At 35.7% G+C, this 18,120-nt stretch overlaps 1 protein-coding gene across 1 annotated transcript in view; it reads right to left on the bottom strand.

The window, feature by feature from the left end:
- ADGRG5 (adhesion G protein-coupled receptor G5) overlaps positions 1-18,120 on the bottom strand; it is a 67,564-nt gene that overhangs the window by 16,319 nt on the left and 33,125 nt on the right. Inside the window, exon 7 of the mRNA XM_070760747.1 lies at positions 1,544-1,660. Within this exon, the coding sequence (XP_070616848.1) occupies positions 1,544-1,660 (117 nt within the window). The remainder of the gene's footprint in view (positions 1-1,543; positions 1,661-18,120) is intronic.

Here is an 18,120-nt window from a genome sequence, read left to right as displayed (position 1 = left end):
CTGTGGATGTGGGGGAGGCATCCACATGCCGCAAGCCTGTTTTGCTCCCGGTGGAATCTGCTGATGAAGGCTCCTCTGACCAAGAAGACATGAGTGACAGGGAGGAGGAGTCTGTGGCAGACAGCTCAGAAGGAGATCAATTATCTCTCTCCTCCTTGGATTCAGAACAAGAGTTAATGATACAGCCATGCATGCGGAGAGTGATGCATAGGCAGCAACAACTGAGAGATTATTATCAAAGAAAATGAGGCCACCTGTGGTTGTGTGGGGATGTAGCAATTAGTGAAGCTGCTATAAAGAGCAGCGTGTGGGTTTGGCCATTGTGGAGGATTATCTGATCTTTGTGTTTCGTGCCTGCTTTGCTGACTTCAACCTTGGTGTGTTGCTTTTTCCCCGCTTTGAAACTAAAGCAGAGCAAAGGGTGTTTCACTTTGTGAAAGAAGAAGGACTGTGAATTGCCTCACAGCTGCAAGCTAAGTATCTCAGAACTGATAAGGGACTTGTACCAATTACCAGTTTGTTTGGAGACAAGTGCTCTTTGCTTTACAAAAAGAGGGCTTAGTTTAAGTGAATTTTTGTTATAAAGAACATTGTTTTGAATTTTCAAACGTTTGTGTGTCTCAAATTTGTATCTAACTTTTCGGGAGGATTCTGCCAGAGAGCTCGACAGAACAGTATCAGTGCAAAACTTTATTGAGTACATCATTTCGGCACTATTGAAGGCAAGACCAGCTCTATTATGTCGGGACACAGCGGAAGCTTTGTGTTTGTGATCGATGGCCCTCACCCTGCCTGATCCCACAGTTGTCCATACTGCCCTTCTCCTGCAGCATATTTCTGGTAGAAGGGGCTGATAGAGTGGCAGCTCAATAGAACAGAATGGCCGAGTTGGGCACCTAATTTCTTCCTAAAGAGCACAGACTACTAGAGACTGTAGGTAAGAAATCTATCCGTGTAGACTAGTAATTTGTTTACAAATAGGACAGTATCCAAATTCAAAAGGAATGCCATGAAAGACAGCTGGAAAACAAGTATTGCACTGAATTCCGCCAGACAAGCTATTTTATAAAGCACCTGAGGGTAGAACAAGAAGCAATGGGTGGAAACTAATCAAGGAGAGAAGCAACTTAGATTTATGGAGAAATTTCCTGACAGTTAGAACCATTAATCAGTGGAACAGCTTGCCTCCAGAAGTTGTGAATGCTCCAACACTGGAAGTTTTTCAGATATTGGATAACCACTTATCTGAAATGATATAGGGTTTCCTGCCTATGCAGGAGGTTGGACTAGAAGACCTCCAAGGTCCCTTCCAACTCTTATTCTATTCTAACCCAGTACTATCTGTATCAGACAAGCAAACAGGAGATTGCTTAAACTGCATAAATTCTGATCTTGTGGCCATTCAAAAAATCTGAAGATTCGGTCTGATGCAACAAGGTCTCCTTGAACATGACTTAACAACGGCTCTCTTTTGGGAACTTTCATTCTATCAGAGTGTTAAAACCTATTAAGGGGTGAAGCTCATGGCAGCACCACTACTCACCAATGTATGATTATGCCAAAACCTGATTTCCACAGGATCGGGGAGGTTGGTAACCGTCATGTTCTCAAGACTGATTCCTAAGATGTCACCATTCAGCAAGGAGCTGTTCTGTCTATCCTGAAAGAGAAGGAAAAGAAATGCATTAGACAGAGTGAATTAAATTGAATTTAGGGTCATTTAGGGTTCAGTGTGTTTTAGGATCTGAGCTTTGACTTAGTATGTTGAGTGAGCCAGGCCATTTCCTTTTTTAAAACATTTTTTAAATTGATTTTTCTTTAAGACAAACAAGACAGACAACATTTAACATTTAGAGGAGCTACCATTGCTCCACTAAGCATAGAAGTCTTGCTAATACAAAAAAAAGGCTAATTGTAATTCAGATCAATACAAAAACATAATTCTTAATATACTACTATAATATAACATCTACTTCAGTATTTCCATTTTAACATTGTGATTAAAATAATTAAAATCAATTAATAAATCTAAAAACTTATCCATAAAATTTCTTAACATACTACTATAATATAGGATCTACTTCAACATTTGTGTTATAACATTATGGTTAAGATAATTGAAATCAATTACTAAGATTAAAAACTTATCCATAAAATTTCAATATATCATTTATTTAATTTAATAAATTTAAATTTTCTAAAAATTATTTTTTTAAATATATATTGTTAATTGTCCTTTTTCACATTCCACCAATTATATACTTTCTCCCAAGTTTTATAAAACTCTGTTTCCATTTGATTATTTAACCATCTCATCATCATATGTAATTCTGCACACTCCATGATTTTCTTAAAAACATCTTCGTCTTTTGGAATTTCCTTTTCTTTCCATTTTTTGTGCAAATGTAATTCTTGCCGCTACTAATATATGAATTGTTAAATAATATATTTCTTTTTTGTATTTGGTATCAGTGATACCTAGTAGGAAGAATTCCAGGGTCTTTTTAATCTCCTTATTCGTTATTTCCTTTAACCATTTTTCTACCTTATTCCAATAGATCCTAGCTTTGGGGCAGGTCCACCATATGTGAAAATATGTACCAGTTTCTTTTTTACCTTTCCAACAAATAGGAGAGGTATTTGGGAACATCTTTGAAATCTTATATGGTGGAAGGTGCCATCTATAAAACATCTTAATTTGATTTTTTTTAAAAGAAATTGATTTAGTTATTTTCCAATTGTATACCCATACCTTTTCCCATATATCTAAATTTATTTCTTTTCCAAAATTTTTACACCAACTGATCATGTTGTCTTTCAGTATCCAACCTATCGTTTTATAGTTTATTAAATATTTATATAGCTTCCCAATTAATTTCCCTTGATTTTGAATTAATAATTTCCCAAGTATGTTATTGTCTTTTTAAAAAACTTTTGTTCTGACATCTTTTTGGTATCTAGAATTAATCTGGGCATACTGCCACCAATCGATGTCGACGCCTATCTCATGCAGTTCTTGTTTTGTTTTCAATTTTAGTTGATTATCCAGTAGGTCTCTATATTTCCATATTTTACTTTCTTTTAGCAGATTTGGGTGTGAAATAGCTTCTATCGGTGAAATCCGTTCTGGCATGACTAAAAAGTGATTTTTCCTTATCTCGTTCCAAACATCTATTAGTGCTTTCCTAATAATATTACTTTTAAAGTATGAGTGGGTTTTAAACTTTTCATACCATACGAAGGCATGCCAGCCTAGCATTAAATCATGACCTTCTAAATTAAGTAATCTTCGATTCTCCAGGGTTAACCATTCTTTTATCCACGTTAACGCCGTCACTTGGTAATATAACTTCCAATTGGGGAGGGCAACTCCTCCCCCCTCTTTCCGGTCTTCTAACGAACTTTGTTTTATTCTTGGTTTCTTGCCCTGCCATATAATTTTTTTTGTAATTCTATTTAATTCTTTAAAGAAATTTAGTCCAGGGTTAATTGGGATAATTTGGAATAAAAATAACACTTTAGGGAGGATATTCGTTTTAATTGTGGAAATTCTTCCAACTAGAGATAACTGTAAATTATTCCATATTTCCAAATCATTTTTAATTTGTCCTAACAATTTTGTATAATTATCATTTTTAAAGATATAGCTTTAGAAGTAATCCATATACCTAAGTATTTAACCTTTTTTTGTTATTTTCATATTTGTTAAATTTTCAAGATATTTTGTCTGTAAATCTGTCATATTTTTTGTAAGTATTTGTGTCTTTTCCTTGTTTATTTTCAAACCTGCAACTTTCCCATATTCTTCTATTAAATCTATTAACTTTAAAATTGATGTTAAGGGATCCTCTATTATAAAAACTACATCATCAGCAAAGGCTTGCGCTTTATATATTTCTTTTTTAATCTTCAACCCTTTTATTTCCTTTTCTGCTCTTATTTTTATTAGTAAAGCTTCTAATGTTAAAATAAATAGTAATGGTGATATTGGGCAACCTTGTCTCATTCCTCTTTGTATCTCTAATTTTCCTGTTTGCTCTCTATTTATTATAATTTTTGCTGATTGATTAGAATAAATGGCATCAATTATATTAAAAAATTTAGTTCCCACATTCATCTTATTTAATTGTATTTTCATAAAGGTCCAATCTACATTATCAAATGCATTTTTGGCATCTAAAAATATAAGTGACATTTGTTTTTCAGGGTGTTCTTCATAATATTCTAAGATATTTATAATTGTTCTTAAATTATTTTTAATTTGTCTACCTGGTAAGAATCCATTTTGGTCTTCATGTATTATTCCATTTATAATGTTTTTAAACCTAGTAGCAAATATTGGTATAAAAATTTTATAATCTACATTTAATAGTGAAATTGGTCTATAATTTTCGATTTTTTCCTTCTCCGTGTCGGAAAGAGGAATCTTACCGGCAGAGTGCTCAGTCTGTTAAAACTGAAGTAAGGCTTTCCGGAGGTCGATGGATATTAAAGCACAAGTATTCATTTTAAAATGAATCAAACTTTTTTATTAGAAAAGTAGAAAAATAAGTTTTAGCCAGAGAGGCTCAAACATGCGTCTTACATCTTTAATAGAGAAGACTAGAATGGCTGCTAATAGCTTCTCTTCCTGCAAGCAGGAGGAAGTGAGCAAAGCAGGGTTAGGTCACAGAAAAAGGGAGGAGCTACATTAACAAACAGAGTTAACCATTTAACTACAGGATGTTTCTTAATGTCTTTTGGAGGCTGTCAATCCACAGCGTGACACCCCTTCTTTGGCAGTCATCAGAGACATAAGGGACATCAAGACATCAATGCATCAATTCACTTAAGGCACATTTTGTTGGAGAGGTATTCATGTTGATCAGCTGGCAACGGCTTATTCAGCAAGTCAGCGATCTGTTCAGTAGTAAGCACATACTGGATTTTCACGAATCCTGCTTTCACACTCTCTCTGGTATTTCTATACCAGATGTCAATGTGCCGTGAACGAGCTCCAACACATTCAGCTTCAGCAATATATGTGACTGAAACATTATCTTCCATGATAACAATTGGTTTCTTTGTACATTCCCAAATACTATCAATGAGAGCAGAAACACAGGTTAATGCATTACAACAATCAGAAACACATGCATATTGAGCCTCAGTTGAAGAGCAAGAAATAAACTTCTGCTTCCTAACTTTCCAAAAGATAGGACAACCATTTAAAAACAGTATGTAACCAGAAGTACTTTTTCGTGTTTCTACATCACCTGCCCAGTCAGCATCTGTGTAGCAAATCACTTCAGGGTACTTATCATGTTTTGGCTCAAGGAACAACTTCATGTCCTTTGTAAGCTTCATGTATCTCAACAGTCTCTTTATGCAAGACCAGTGAAATGTAGTTGCCTTGCCAACGTATCTGGACAGTAGATTCACACTCAGTGAAATGTCAGGTCTTGTCCAACTGCTGATGTACAATAGCGATCCAATCACTGACCGATACAGCGTTTGGTTGTCAAATTCAGGATGTTCTTCTCGGGTTAACCTGTAAAAATCAGTCTGCATAGGGGAACGACAAGTGTTCGCATCAGACATATTACAATTCTGCAAAAGCTGGTCAACCTTACTTTCTTGTGAAAGAGAGAACCCCTTCTCAGTTTTTTCAATCTGAACACCTATGCCCTAGGCTCTTTAAGATGAAATGTTTCTCAAGACCCTTGGCAAAAGTTTCACTCATGCATTCATTAGGACCAATGCAAACAATATCATCAACATAAACAAGAACAATTTCATAAGTCTTACCTTGCCCTTTTGTGAACACGCATTAATCTGAGACGGACTTAACAAAGCCTATTAAATTTAGATTTTGAGTTAAGTGGCAGTACCACATGAGGGCGCTCTGTTTCAGGCCATAGAGAGACTTGTGCAGGAACCAGACATCACCTTCTCGGTCCTGGAAACCGGGAGCACTCTTGACGTAGATCTCTTCATTCAGATCAGCGTTCAAATAGGCAGTCTCTACATCGAACTGAAAAACCTCTAAGTTCAAAGCAGTAGCAGTGATCAGGGCAATCTTGACACTCTCATTTCTGACTGTGGGTGAAAATGTGTCAGTGTAGTCATCTGGATAAATCTGAGAGAATCCTTGAGCTACGAGTCTAGCTTTGTACAGCTTTCCTTCATTAGGTTTTTGTTTGACTCTATACACCCAGCGTGTGCCAATGACTTTCTTGTCTGTTGGAGGCTCCACCTGTTGGAACACCTTAAGTTTCTTTAAACAGTCCAGTTCACGTTCCATAGCCTCATACCATTTTTCTTGTTCAGATTCAGGCAAAAGTTTAATCTGATGAAAATGTTCAGGTGGGAGTGTAAGATTGTTACACATGAAAGAAAAAGGAGATTGAGATACTTGCTGTGCAAATCTCTTTGGAGGAGTTCCTTTGGTGGTTCTCTTTGAACGCCTTGGAACCTTGGTCCATTGTTCATCACCATTTTTGTCTCCAAGTTCATCATCAGGGATCCCCTCTGCGACTGTCGAAGACTGTTCATCATCTGGAACATCAGGATCATCTGGAACAGCTGCCTGAGAATCAGATTCCGCCATACCATCTGTGTCCTTAGGAAAATAAACTGAAGTATCATTACTATGTATACTGGACCAATTAGTGTCTTCCTCAAATTTGGCTGAATTGGAAATAACAGCTCTATGGTGAGTGTCAGCAAATTTGTAGTACTTAGAGCTTTCATCAAAGCCGATGAATCTCATTATTTCTGACACAGGACCTCCTTTTCTTCTTTGGTCAAGTGGAATGTTAACAGTGGCATAACAACCAAAAATGTAGATGTTTTGAACATCAGGCTTCTTAGCATGAAGCAAGTAATAAGGAGTCTCTTGTATTGCGCTACTCCATGTTCTGTTAACAATGTAATTAGCATACCTTAATGCTTCGCCCCAATATGAAAAGTCCATTCCTGCATCCTCGAGGAGACAACGAAACATTGTCTGCAGAATACCGTTCCGCCTCTCAGAAATACCATTCTGGGAAGGAGTTGAGGGTGCTGAGGTCTGTTGACGGATTCCATTCCTTGTCATCCATCCATGGAACTGTTGGGACATGAATTCGCCTCCACGGTCACTTTGAATTCGCTTGATCCAGACATCGTATTGGGTAAGTACCTCTGCAGCAAAGTCTTTAAAGACCTGAAACGCCTCAGATTTCTGCTTCATTAGAAAAACAAAGCCATAGCGTGAGTAACTGTCAACTACAGTTAAGAAATACTTACAGTTACCTTTTGTAGGCCGAAATGGACCGACAACGTCGGTGTGGACCAATTCAAAAATGCGTGTTGACAATCTAAGAGCAAACTTAGCTACAGGAGCAGCTCGAGATTTTGCTGTGTTACACACTTTACAGTCTAGATGAACTTTGCAAGCACCATCAACTTTGAAACCATCAACAAAATCAGGCATCTTTGCTAAAATGGGGTAAGAAGCATACCCCAAGCGGCGGTGCCATCTGTGAACACACCTGGAATGAAAAGATTTGTTTGTTAATACATGTTTAACATTTGTAACAGCATTAGGAACCTCGGAGACTTCATTGGCTTTAGGAGCCTCTGAATCTATGGTTGCACCAGGTTTTTTTTTCTGGACCTGTGCTTTCGCCCTTTGGAACTTTTATACTTACATCACCCTTAGGTGGAGGTTTAGGTTTTAAATAATAAACACCTCTAATAGGAATGCCAGTGGCAAGGATTTTGCCATCCTTCATAATGTAAGCTTCTGAAAGTTCTTGGGTTACTACAGTCCCTAATTCCTCATTCAGGCAATACACGCTGAGAATGTTGTTCTTGGCACTTGGAACGTAGAAAACATGTGAGATGTGGCAGTCCAGTTCTTTGACGTAGACTTTTCCTTCTCCTTCCACTTTGCAGAGGCATTCTGCAACTCCAATCACCTCTTTGACATCTGTCTGGTGGAGCTCAGTGAAGAATCCTTTCTGGTATGCGAAGTGCACGGCTGCTCCGCTGTCTAGTGTCCATAAATGACATATGTCGTAGAGTGGACTCTTGTCAGGAACAGTGTTGAGGAGGAGAGTGTTAACATAAACACGTTTCTCACCTTTGGAGTCTTTGGGAGTTGACTTAGCAGTCCCGGAACTCTTTCCTCTGGATCCTTTCTTCTGCGCCGCCTTGGGTTGAGTTGGATATGTGGGAGAATCAGACTCGCCAGATTGAACACTTTGCAAATCGCTAGACTTATGAGTGTCATCTCTCTTAGATTGTTTCTGGTGTGTGTATCTCGGTGTGCTAGTTTTCTGTTGACCGCTCTTGGCCAAGCTAGGTTTGTGTGTAGCCGACATTGGCCTGAACTTAGTGTGCAGCAACTGTTAGCAACTGTTAGCATGTTACAGAGTCTCTGTGTTGTTCTGTGGGCCAATGGGAAGGTATTAAACTTGTAAATTGCTTCCTTCCATTCAGGGCCAAGGGAATTTATGATAGTGGCATTGACTTGCACAAAGTCCATGTGATATCCTCTCTCCTCCAAGTCTTTATGCATTGATAACATCTTGGACAAGTGTGGAGCAAGTTCATTCCCAGTAGTAAGTTTGACACTATGGAATTTGGATAGCAGAATGAAGTTGCCTTCTTCTGAAATTGGCCTGAACATACCGTCCAATGACTCTAACAGCTCAGCGGAAGTAATGTCAGGTGAATACCTGGTTGATAATTCTGAGTCAATACTCATAAGAATGAGAAGTGTTGCTTTTATGTCAGCTTCTCTTTCTTCTTCACTCCAGCGCCTTACTGGAAGATTCAGAGCGATTTGATCTATCTGATGAGCCAGTAGGAGCAATCTTATCCTATGGAGCCAAATCTTATAATTCTGCCCATTCCCTTTCAAAACAGACTCACCTTTCAGGATTGATGAGGTGATAGCTTGCCTTGTAGATGCAGCTGGCATTGCTGCTTGCGGCTGCTGCGGTTGGGCCACAGCACCCACTGGCAAAGCTAAAGGCTGAGAAGGCTGGGGAAGTTGGGCTGGCAGTTGAGGACTCAGGACTGGAGGTCTCTGTTGTGATGCAGAGGTTCCTGGAATTTGAGGAGGTGCATCCCGTTGCATTTGTGCAGCCTGAAATGCTTGTGAGAAACTTGGTTTAGCATCAAAATGATGAAACATCTCATGAGCTCTAGTTTCAGGAAATGCCTTTGCTTTGTGGGCATACCATCCACTAGAGGCCGCTGTTGCATTATCTGCTGCTGCTGCTGTTGTTGTGGGTAAACTGGCCCCCCTTTCTGCAGCTGCTGTGGGTGATTCAACCCCCCTTTCTTTTTTGGCTTGTAACAAAGAGGCTTCTCTTTGCAACGTGGCAGCGGGAAAGTAATGGGAAATTATTGACGCATGTCCAGTGTTAACTGGGTCATCCGCAGAAATTGTGTGGGTGGCTTGGCTGTACTGTGCATGACTGCCTTCGGCTGGACAAGACAATAGAATTCCATCGCTATCAGCTTCTTTGCATTGCGCATGCGTACGGTTTGCCAGAGAAACGCACTCCATCTTTTCAGTTATCAATTTAAACTGCAATTTCTTTAATTCCCTTAACTCTTTCCTTGATTCAGTAACTTGTTGCAAGTAGCACACATATGAATCTTGCTGCTCCACTGTTTTGCCACCAGGTAGATTATCAAGGTGAATACAGAATGACTCTAAATCCCGAATTTCACATTCAAGCTTGTCAATTATGCCCTCGATTTTATCCAAATGCGGGGGTTTTTTCCTACTTCTGCTAGAAGCTTGGGAAACCTGATCATCAATGTGCTTTGTCTTAGCGGTAGCTTTAGAAGGCAAAGTTGATGGCTGAAAGCTTTGAGTTTGGGAGGGGGTTAGAGTTTCATCCTCTACCTCGTCGTCACTTGGCTGGGTAGAAGTACTGTCTATGGGGACCCCAAGGACTGTTCTAACTTCTTCTTCTTTCCCCTTCTCAATCAAGTAAGAATGACTTACGATTTGTTGAGGATCGTCGGCATCAGAGAATTCTAGCATTCACTGCTGAGACTTGATGAAATTCCTTTTCTCTTCCGTTTTACGAATGAGTTGTTTGAGGTCAGCTAGCTGGCCTTCTGAAATTCCATCGATGTAGCTCTGAGTTAAAGGAGGATTCAGGGTACGCCCAGTAAGTGCTTACGGTACGTAAGCGCTTGTTGCTTTAATAGTTAGCCAAACTCTCGGTACCATGTCGGAAAGAGGAATCTTACCGGCAGAGTGCTCAGTCTGTTAAAACTGAAGTAAGGCTTTCCGGAGGTCGATGGATATTAAAGCACAAGCATTCATTTTAAAATGAATCAAACTTTTTTATTAGAAAAGTAGAAAAATAAGTTTTAGCCAGAGAGGCTCAAACATGCGTCTTACATCTTTAATAGAGAAGACTAGAATGGCTGCTAATAGCTTCTCTTCCTGCAAGCAGGAGGAAATGAGCAAAGCAGGGTTAGGTCACAGAAAAAGGGAGGAGCTACATTAACAAACAGAGTTAACCATTTAACTACAGGACGTTTCTTAATGTCTTTTGGAGGCTGTCAATCCACAGCGTGACACTCCGTTCCTGCTTTATGTATAAATGTTATTAAGGTTTCTGTCCATGTTTTTGGTAATTTACCATCTACTATTATTTGATTGAATATCTCTAACATATTTGAAGAGAGTACTGTATTTCAATACCTAACTTATAAAATTCTGTTGGTATCGCATCTGGACCAGTGGCTTCGTTGTTTTTCTGATTTTTAATGGATTGCTGTAATTCTATTTCTGTAAAGGATTTGTTTAATTTTTGTTGTTGATCTTCAGTTAATACAGGTAAATCTATAGAGCTTAAATAATCAAAAATTAAATCTTCTTTTATTTCTTCTTTTTCATATAATTTCCTATAAAATTCTAACGCTATTTGCTTCTTTTCATCTATTCTATGTCTTATTACACCTTTACTATCTGTTAATTTTTTAATAATTTTATTTTCTCTTTCTTTTCTGAGTTTATATGCCAGCCATCTTCCTGGTTTATTTGCATGTTCAAAATATTCTTGTTTTGCTCTTTTTATTTGTTCTACCATTGATTCTTTTTCTACCAACCTTATTTTATGCTTTAATACTTCTCTCTGATTTTTAACTTTATCATCATATTCATTTTGTTGCATTTCTAATTCTAATTTTTTTAATTCATCCTCTAACCCTTGGTATTGTAACTTCTTCTCTTTATTCTTTTTTGCCATGTAAGAAACTGTTAACCCACATATATATGCCTTTGTTGCGTCCCAAAGATTTTGTGGGGTGGTATCATTGTTTTTATTTATTTTTTTAAAAAACTCCAATTCTTTCCCTATCCATTCTTTATATTCAGGGTCGCATAATATATTTCTATTCATAGACCAATTATTAGATTTCCTCTTACCTTTCCAATATATAACTAACGGATTGTGGTCTGCCCAGCTATTAGTTTCTATCTCAATGTCTCTGATCTTTTCCATCGTGTATGCTGGCGCCCAGGCCATATCTATCCTAGTCCAAATTTTGTGAGGATTGGAATAAAAAGTATATTGTTTATTTTGTGGGTGACATTTGCGCCATATATCTTTTAATAGTAATTCTGTACTCATTTTGTTGTAGGTAAAATTACCTTTTTTTCCTTTTCCTTTTCTTTTTCCCTGTATAATCCATTTGACTATCTGAAATCACATTGAAATCACCTATTATTATTGATAGCTCAACTATTTTATCATGTAATTCTGTATAAAATTATTTTTGATTATCATTTGGTGCATATATTGATATAATAATGAGAAGTTTCATTTCTAGATCCAATTGTACAATTAAAATTCTGCCTTCGTTATCACTATATATTTGTTTTGACTCTATTGTTTCATCAATATACATTGCTATGCCTCTTTTGTTTTTGGTTTGCTAAACTAGTATAAAGTTTCCCTAATTTTGGTTTATTAAGTAAATTTCTATTTGATTTCTTAATGTGAACTTCCTGTAAGATATTTATTTGTGCTTTTTGTTTCTTGAGTTTAGTCAATATTTGATTTCTTTTCCTGGGGTTATTCAAGCCATTAACATTAACTGAAAAGATTTTCAGGTCATGTGACATTTCTATTTATAGTACTTTTTAATTTCTTTTGGTTCACGCAGTCTGCTGTCTAATACCAATTCTTGTTGCGTTTGTGGTTGTTTCTTTTTAACATATTGCATTTCTCCCCTCTCTTTACCAGTGGCCCCTTTCTCTTCTTCTTTATCTTTAAATTCTATCTGTAGTTGGTCAATTTTGTTCAATCCACTTTGTGCAAAAAAGGCTCTTGCCTGGTCCATGCTCTCTATCTTGATTTTCATTGCTTGCCAAGTCAGAGAAAGTCCTTCTGGTACTAACCATCGAAAAATTATGTTCTTTTTAATTAATACACTTGTGAGAAAATAGTACTCTCTTCCGCTTTCTCTTACCCTCTTTGGAACTTGTTTCAGAATTGTAATATCTTTTCCTTTGTATTTCCAGGTCTGATTTCTTGCCTGTTTTAAAATGTCATCTTTAATTACTCTTCTTGAGAACTTGATGTGGACTTCTCTAGGGAGGTTATGTCGCCGTGCATAGCCAGTTTGGACTCTATAAATTTTGTCTATCTCTTTTATAAGTTCTTGTGGGTCCATTTGTAAAATTTCACCTATTATCTCTGCCATCTTTGTAGATAAATCTTCATCTTTCTCTTCATTTATGTTTTGAAAACTCAAACCGTGTGATGCAGATTGAAGTTCAAGGTTGGTTATTGCTTCGTTGAAGCTTCTGTTGATTGCATAAGTATGTTCTTCATATTCTTCTACCTTTTGTCCTATTTCGTGAATTTTATCTTCCGTTGCTTTTATTCTTTTTTTGTTTTCTTGTAAATTCTGTTGTATAACTTTCACATTTCCATCCATCTCCTTCATGCTCCCTTTGACTTCGCCAATTTCATTTTTAAGATCACCGATCTCCGTCTTAAGCTCAGTCTTCAGAGCACCCATTTCATTTTTCATTTCTTCCTTCATTTCTTCAAAATATTTTTTCACTTCTTTTTTATTTGTATCCCTTTGGGTTTGTATTTGTGTTTGTGTCCTCTGCATAAAATCTTGGATAACCACTAGGGTTTCTTGGATAGTCTGAAGATTTGATTCTGTCGGCATCTTTTCTTTTTCTTTTTCCTTAGCTAATGTTGTTATTGATCTTTGTTGTAACAGAGATGATGTGGGGGATACCTTTGGAGTAGTAGTTGGATTTGGAATTGGAGTGGATATTTGTTTTCAGGTTGTTGTTGTAACAGAAGTCACACTTTGAGCCCTAAAAGAACCTTTCATGTCTCAGAGGTTTACAATATATTATGTGTTCTGCCGGTGTGTTTCAACCGCCCATAATTACAGGGTAATTAGTCCAGGAAGACACACACCACACGATAAAAGGGAAAACCCAAAGGTTTTTATAAACAGAAAAACAGAAACAGCTCCCTTTTTAAATGTCAAAGGGATTTTCTGGTACACACAAGGCACAGATTAAATGCAATCCAATTGCTCACCCAATAACTGGGAAATTGAGTCCAATTCTAAAGTCCAGAGAGTCTACACACAATCTTGAACAGCACAAAAACCATGATCTTGACGAAACAATGAATCAGATAAACTGCCACAAGGCTAAACCAGCACGCTGTTCTTTTTATCTGTAGCACTAATTACAGCAGCCCCACCCAACCATAGGTGGCCTCATTTTCTCTTGTAATAATCCTTCAGTTGTTGTCTCCTAGGCATCACTCTACGCATGCGTGGATGTGTCATTAATTCTTGTTCAGAATCCAAGGATGATACAGATGATTGATCTCCTCCTGGGCTGTCTGCCAAACTCCCCTTTTCCCTGTCACTCACGCTTCCTTGGTCAGAAGAGGCTTCGTCGGCAGATTCCATTGGGAGCAAAACAGGCCTGCGGCATGTGTATGTTTCCCCCACATCCACCTGCATATTCCTTGGGGCAGGAGCTGGACCAGAGCTAACCACAACATTATGCAATACCTTAATTTAACTTCTTTTTGCTATAGAATTAAAGTGATCAGACTTAAGAATTATGCAAAAAAAAAATTTTTAAAAAGAGGATTTAGCAATCAAACAACAGAACAATCCAATAGAGAATGTCAATATTAATAAAGAATAAAAAATGTAAAAAGAGAGAAGAAATAAGAAAGGAAGAAAGTTAATGCAAAGAGAAAAGAATATGGCAATACATTTTAAAATACACTCTAAATCAAATATCAAACCATACACTTAACAATTCGCTTAACTATAAGATAAGATCTAAAATTTATTATAAAATTGGGGGGTACACCAAACAAGAGGGGGGGAAATAATATTCTAGCACATTTTAAGTATCAAAATTAAAGAAAGAGAAATTTAAAAAGACCAAGATAAATTATAAGAAGGAAGAGACAGGAAAGAGAAAAAAAAGAATTTAAAAATTTAGAAATTTAAAAATTCTATAGATATGTAAATATGAAATTGAGGTTTAATAAAAAGAGGCAGGGAAAAATATTTAAATGTTAATATAGAAATTTTAAAAAACGTAGTTATATCTTTTAAAAATGTTTATAGTGTATGAAAAAAGGTAAAAATATATAGGTGCTTTATGAAAAAAGAAAAAGAGCAGGTTTTGTTTTTACCAAAGTCCTCTGTCTAAATTCTCAGTCTTCTATTAAGCAGAAAAATAGATCCAAAAAAAAGTCCAAAATCCACAATCCACAAGGAGAGACAAGGAAAAAATATAAAAATAGATGTATTACAAATATAAAATTAAAAAATATAAGAAAAAAGAAGAGAAAGAAGAAAAAAAGCTTTAATCTATCTTGTTCAGTTTGATCCTTATGCTCTTGTTGTCTGTAAAATAGCTCTTCTATGGATACCTCTAAATTGCTAAAAATCTTTTTTTCTTATACAAAAATTTCAAATTCAATCCAATTGACAGGTAGAAGATTAAAAGTTTAAAAATTCCATGAAGACGTTAAGTCCATTCACCACGATCCCTTTAAAATTAGTCCACTTAAAAATTTATAAAGTCTCAAATAAATTCATAGAAATTCATTTCCATTTCATTTCATTTTATAAAATATGAGTAATTTATGTTAAGACTTCTCTTTTTTAAAAAAATATAATTTTTATTGATTTTTTAAGAATTTTACAAAAAAGAAAACAGAAAGCATAAAGTGTACCATCACCATACAGAAAAAAAAATCCCTTCACCAGGGAAGAATCAATTTTGTATCCTTCATTTGCTTTGTCTCTGGGTTACATTGTTCATTCTTTATAGAGTGATTGAATTTTATTTCTTACATTTGCATCGCTTACTGATGTTGTTAATATATAATTTTTAACCTTCTCCCACCGCCTCATTATTGCTGCTAATTTCCCTTCATTATAATTATGTAGTCTAATTTCCATAATTTCATAGTGAATGTGATCCGCCATGTATTTGCACCAATTTTTTATCATCCATTTATTGTCATCTTTCCACCCAAGCACTATAGTTGCCTGGGCACTTTCTATCGCTGCAATTTTGATTTCTTCATATTCTTTTACCTCACTATTTTTTTTATCAATAATGCTGCTTCCTTAGTTATTTTCCAATTACTATTCGTAATTTTATTCACTTCCATTTGTATTTGTTTCCAAAATTTTTGAACTTTATTACATTCCCAAAACATATGCATAAATACTCCTTTTTCCTTGCACCCATGCCAACAATTGCCTTTCTTCGTTGTTTGAAAACGTGCTAATTGTACTGGTGTATAATACCATTTATGTAATATTTTTCTTCTCATCTCTCTTATTCTTGTGTTTTTAATTTTTTTAATATTTTCAATTATACCTTCCATATCCCATTCATCAATTTCTAATTCGTCCAGCCAATATCTCGTCAGTCCTTTTACTACTTGTTCTTCCGCTTGTAATAATTCTCTATATATATTACCCGTTTGTGCTTTTATATTCTTACACTTATCCCTTAGTATCTTTTCTAAATTTATTTCTTGTCTCATAAATATTTATTTGTTTTCCCTTTTACTTAAATATGTGCTTATTGCATTGGTTTGTAACCAGTTTTGTTGTCCCAGGCACCTCTCTATTTCATTTCTATTAATTCTTCCATCCCTTTCATATAACTGTTCTATTCTCTGTATATCTTTCCTCCTTAGTTCCCATATTATCTTTGTGAGGTTACTTTCTTTCTTTGTATTTATCACATGCAGCGTTGCTAATTTAGAGTTTGTCATTTTCAATTTATCTTGCCATTTCATCCAACTCTCTATTATCGCTTTAGTAGGGTCTAATAGTCTATTTATTTCTACCTTATTCCATTTCCTAAATAATAATTCCTGATTCTTAATATCATTAATTTCTTTCTCTAATTCTACCCATGGTTTTTCCTCTAATAATTGTAATTCCATTAGCCTATCAATATGACATGCGTCCCTATAATACTCCAAGTTTGGATTTCCCCAGCCTCCCTCGTCCTCCGTTGCTATCAGCCATTTTTTTTTTAATTCTTGGTCTTTTATTACCTTCTATCCACACATTCAATTTAGTGTCCCATTCTCTTATCTTTCTTATTGGGAAGGTTCCATGCATTACCTGTAAAATATATAGCATTTTTGGGATAATCATCATCTTTAAAGCCCTTACTTTAGCCAATCTTCTCAAATTTTTATTTTTCCAGTTCTTAATTTGTTTCTGAATTTTTTTCCATATTAAATTATAATTAAATTCCACCATTTTTTCCGGATTCTTTAATAACCATACTCCTAAATATTTCATTTTCTTGCTACCCAGTTTTAAACCCGATACCTTCCGTATTCCAATTTGTTCTTTAGGCCCTGTATTTAAACAAATAATTTCTGATTTTTCCATATTCACTCTTAACCCTGATTGGTTTTTAAACTCCTGAAGTATTGTAATCATTCTTTTAATCATATCTATTGGTGTTTCTGTAACTATTATAGCATCGTCTGCAAATAAATTTAATTTTAATTCCATACTTCCTATTTGATATCCCTTCCATTGTATATCTTTTCTAATTTTATTTGCCAATGTTTCAATTGCCATTGCAAAAAGCATCGGGGATAGGGAACATCCCTGCTTATTCCCATTATTTATTTCTATCTTCTCCGTTCTATTTCCATCCACTCTGACGTAGGCTGTGTTGTCCTTGTATATTTCTTTTATTATTTGACAAAACCCTTTCCCCATATTCAAACTATTGCATAATTGGAACAAATACTCATGATTTATTTTGTCAAAAGCTTTGTAAACATCTAACTTTAGTAATCCCATTTTCCTTTTAGTTTTGGTAGCATGGTGCAGCACATTCACTATATTTCTAATTGGCTCATATATTCTTCTCCCTTTTATAAAACCATACTGGTCTTTCCCAATTATCCTTGGCAATATATTTTCCAACCTATTTGCTAAAATTTTCATAAAAATTTTATAATCTTGATTTAGCAGACTAATTGGGTGGTAGGAACCTGGTTCTTTTAAGTCTCGACCTGGTTTAGGAATTGTTACAATTTCAGATACCTTCCATGTTTGTGGAACATCTAGTGTTATGAGGATATTGTTATACAGTTTCTCCAAATGCGGTAATAGAATTTCTATATACGTTTTATAATATTCACCTGTAAATCCATCGGGGCCTGGTGCTTTATCGGGTTTTAACCCTTTTACCACTTTAATTATTTCATCCCTTGTTATATTTGCATTTAACATTTGTCTTTCTTCCTCATTCAGCCTTTCTTTAACCTCTATTTCTTGTAACATAACATGTTCTTTTTCATATAGTTTTGCATAAAAGTCTCTTATTACATTTTCTAATTCTCTGTTACCATATTTCATTTTCCCTTTCCATCCCCCAACTTTTTCTGATATAAGACTCCATACTAATTAGATTACCCCTAATAACTGCCTTCTTCGTGTCCCAGATAACTGATTGTCTCATTCCGTAATTTTGATTTATTTCATAAAATTCCTGAATATCTTTCTGAATTTTTTCCTTATTTTCTTCACTTACTGAGACAATTGTGTTATATC

The sequence above is a fragment of the Erythrolamprus reginae genome, chromosome 9 (assembly GCF_031021105.1).
Source record: "Erythrolamprus reginae isolate rEryReg1 chromosome 9, rEryReg1.hap1, whole genome shotgun sequence".
Classification (NCBI taxonomy): Eukaryota; Metazoa; Chordata; class Lepidosauria; order Squamata; family Dipsadidae; genus Erythrolamprus; species Erythrolamprus reginae.
The sequence above is the reverse complement of the archived record's forward strand: the minus strand, read 5'-3'. Positions and strand labels throughout refer to the sequence as shown.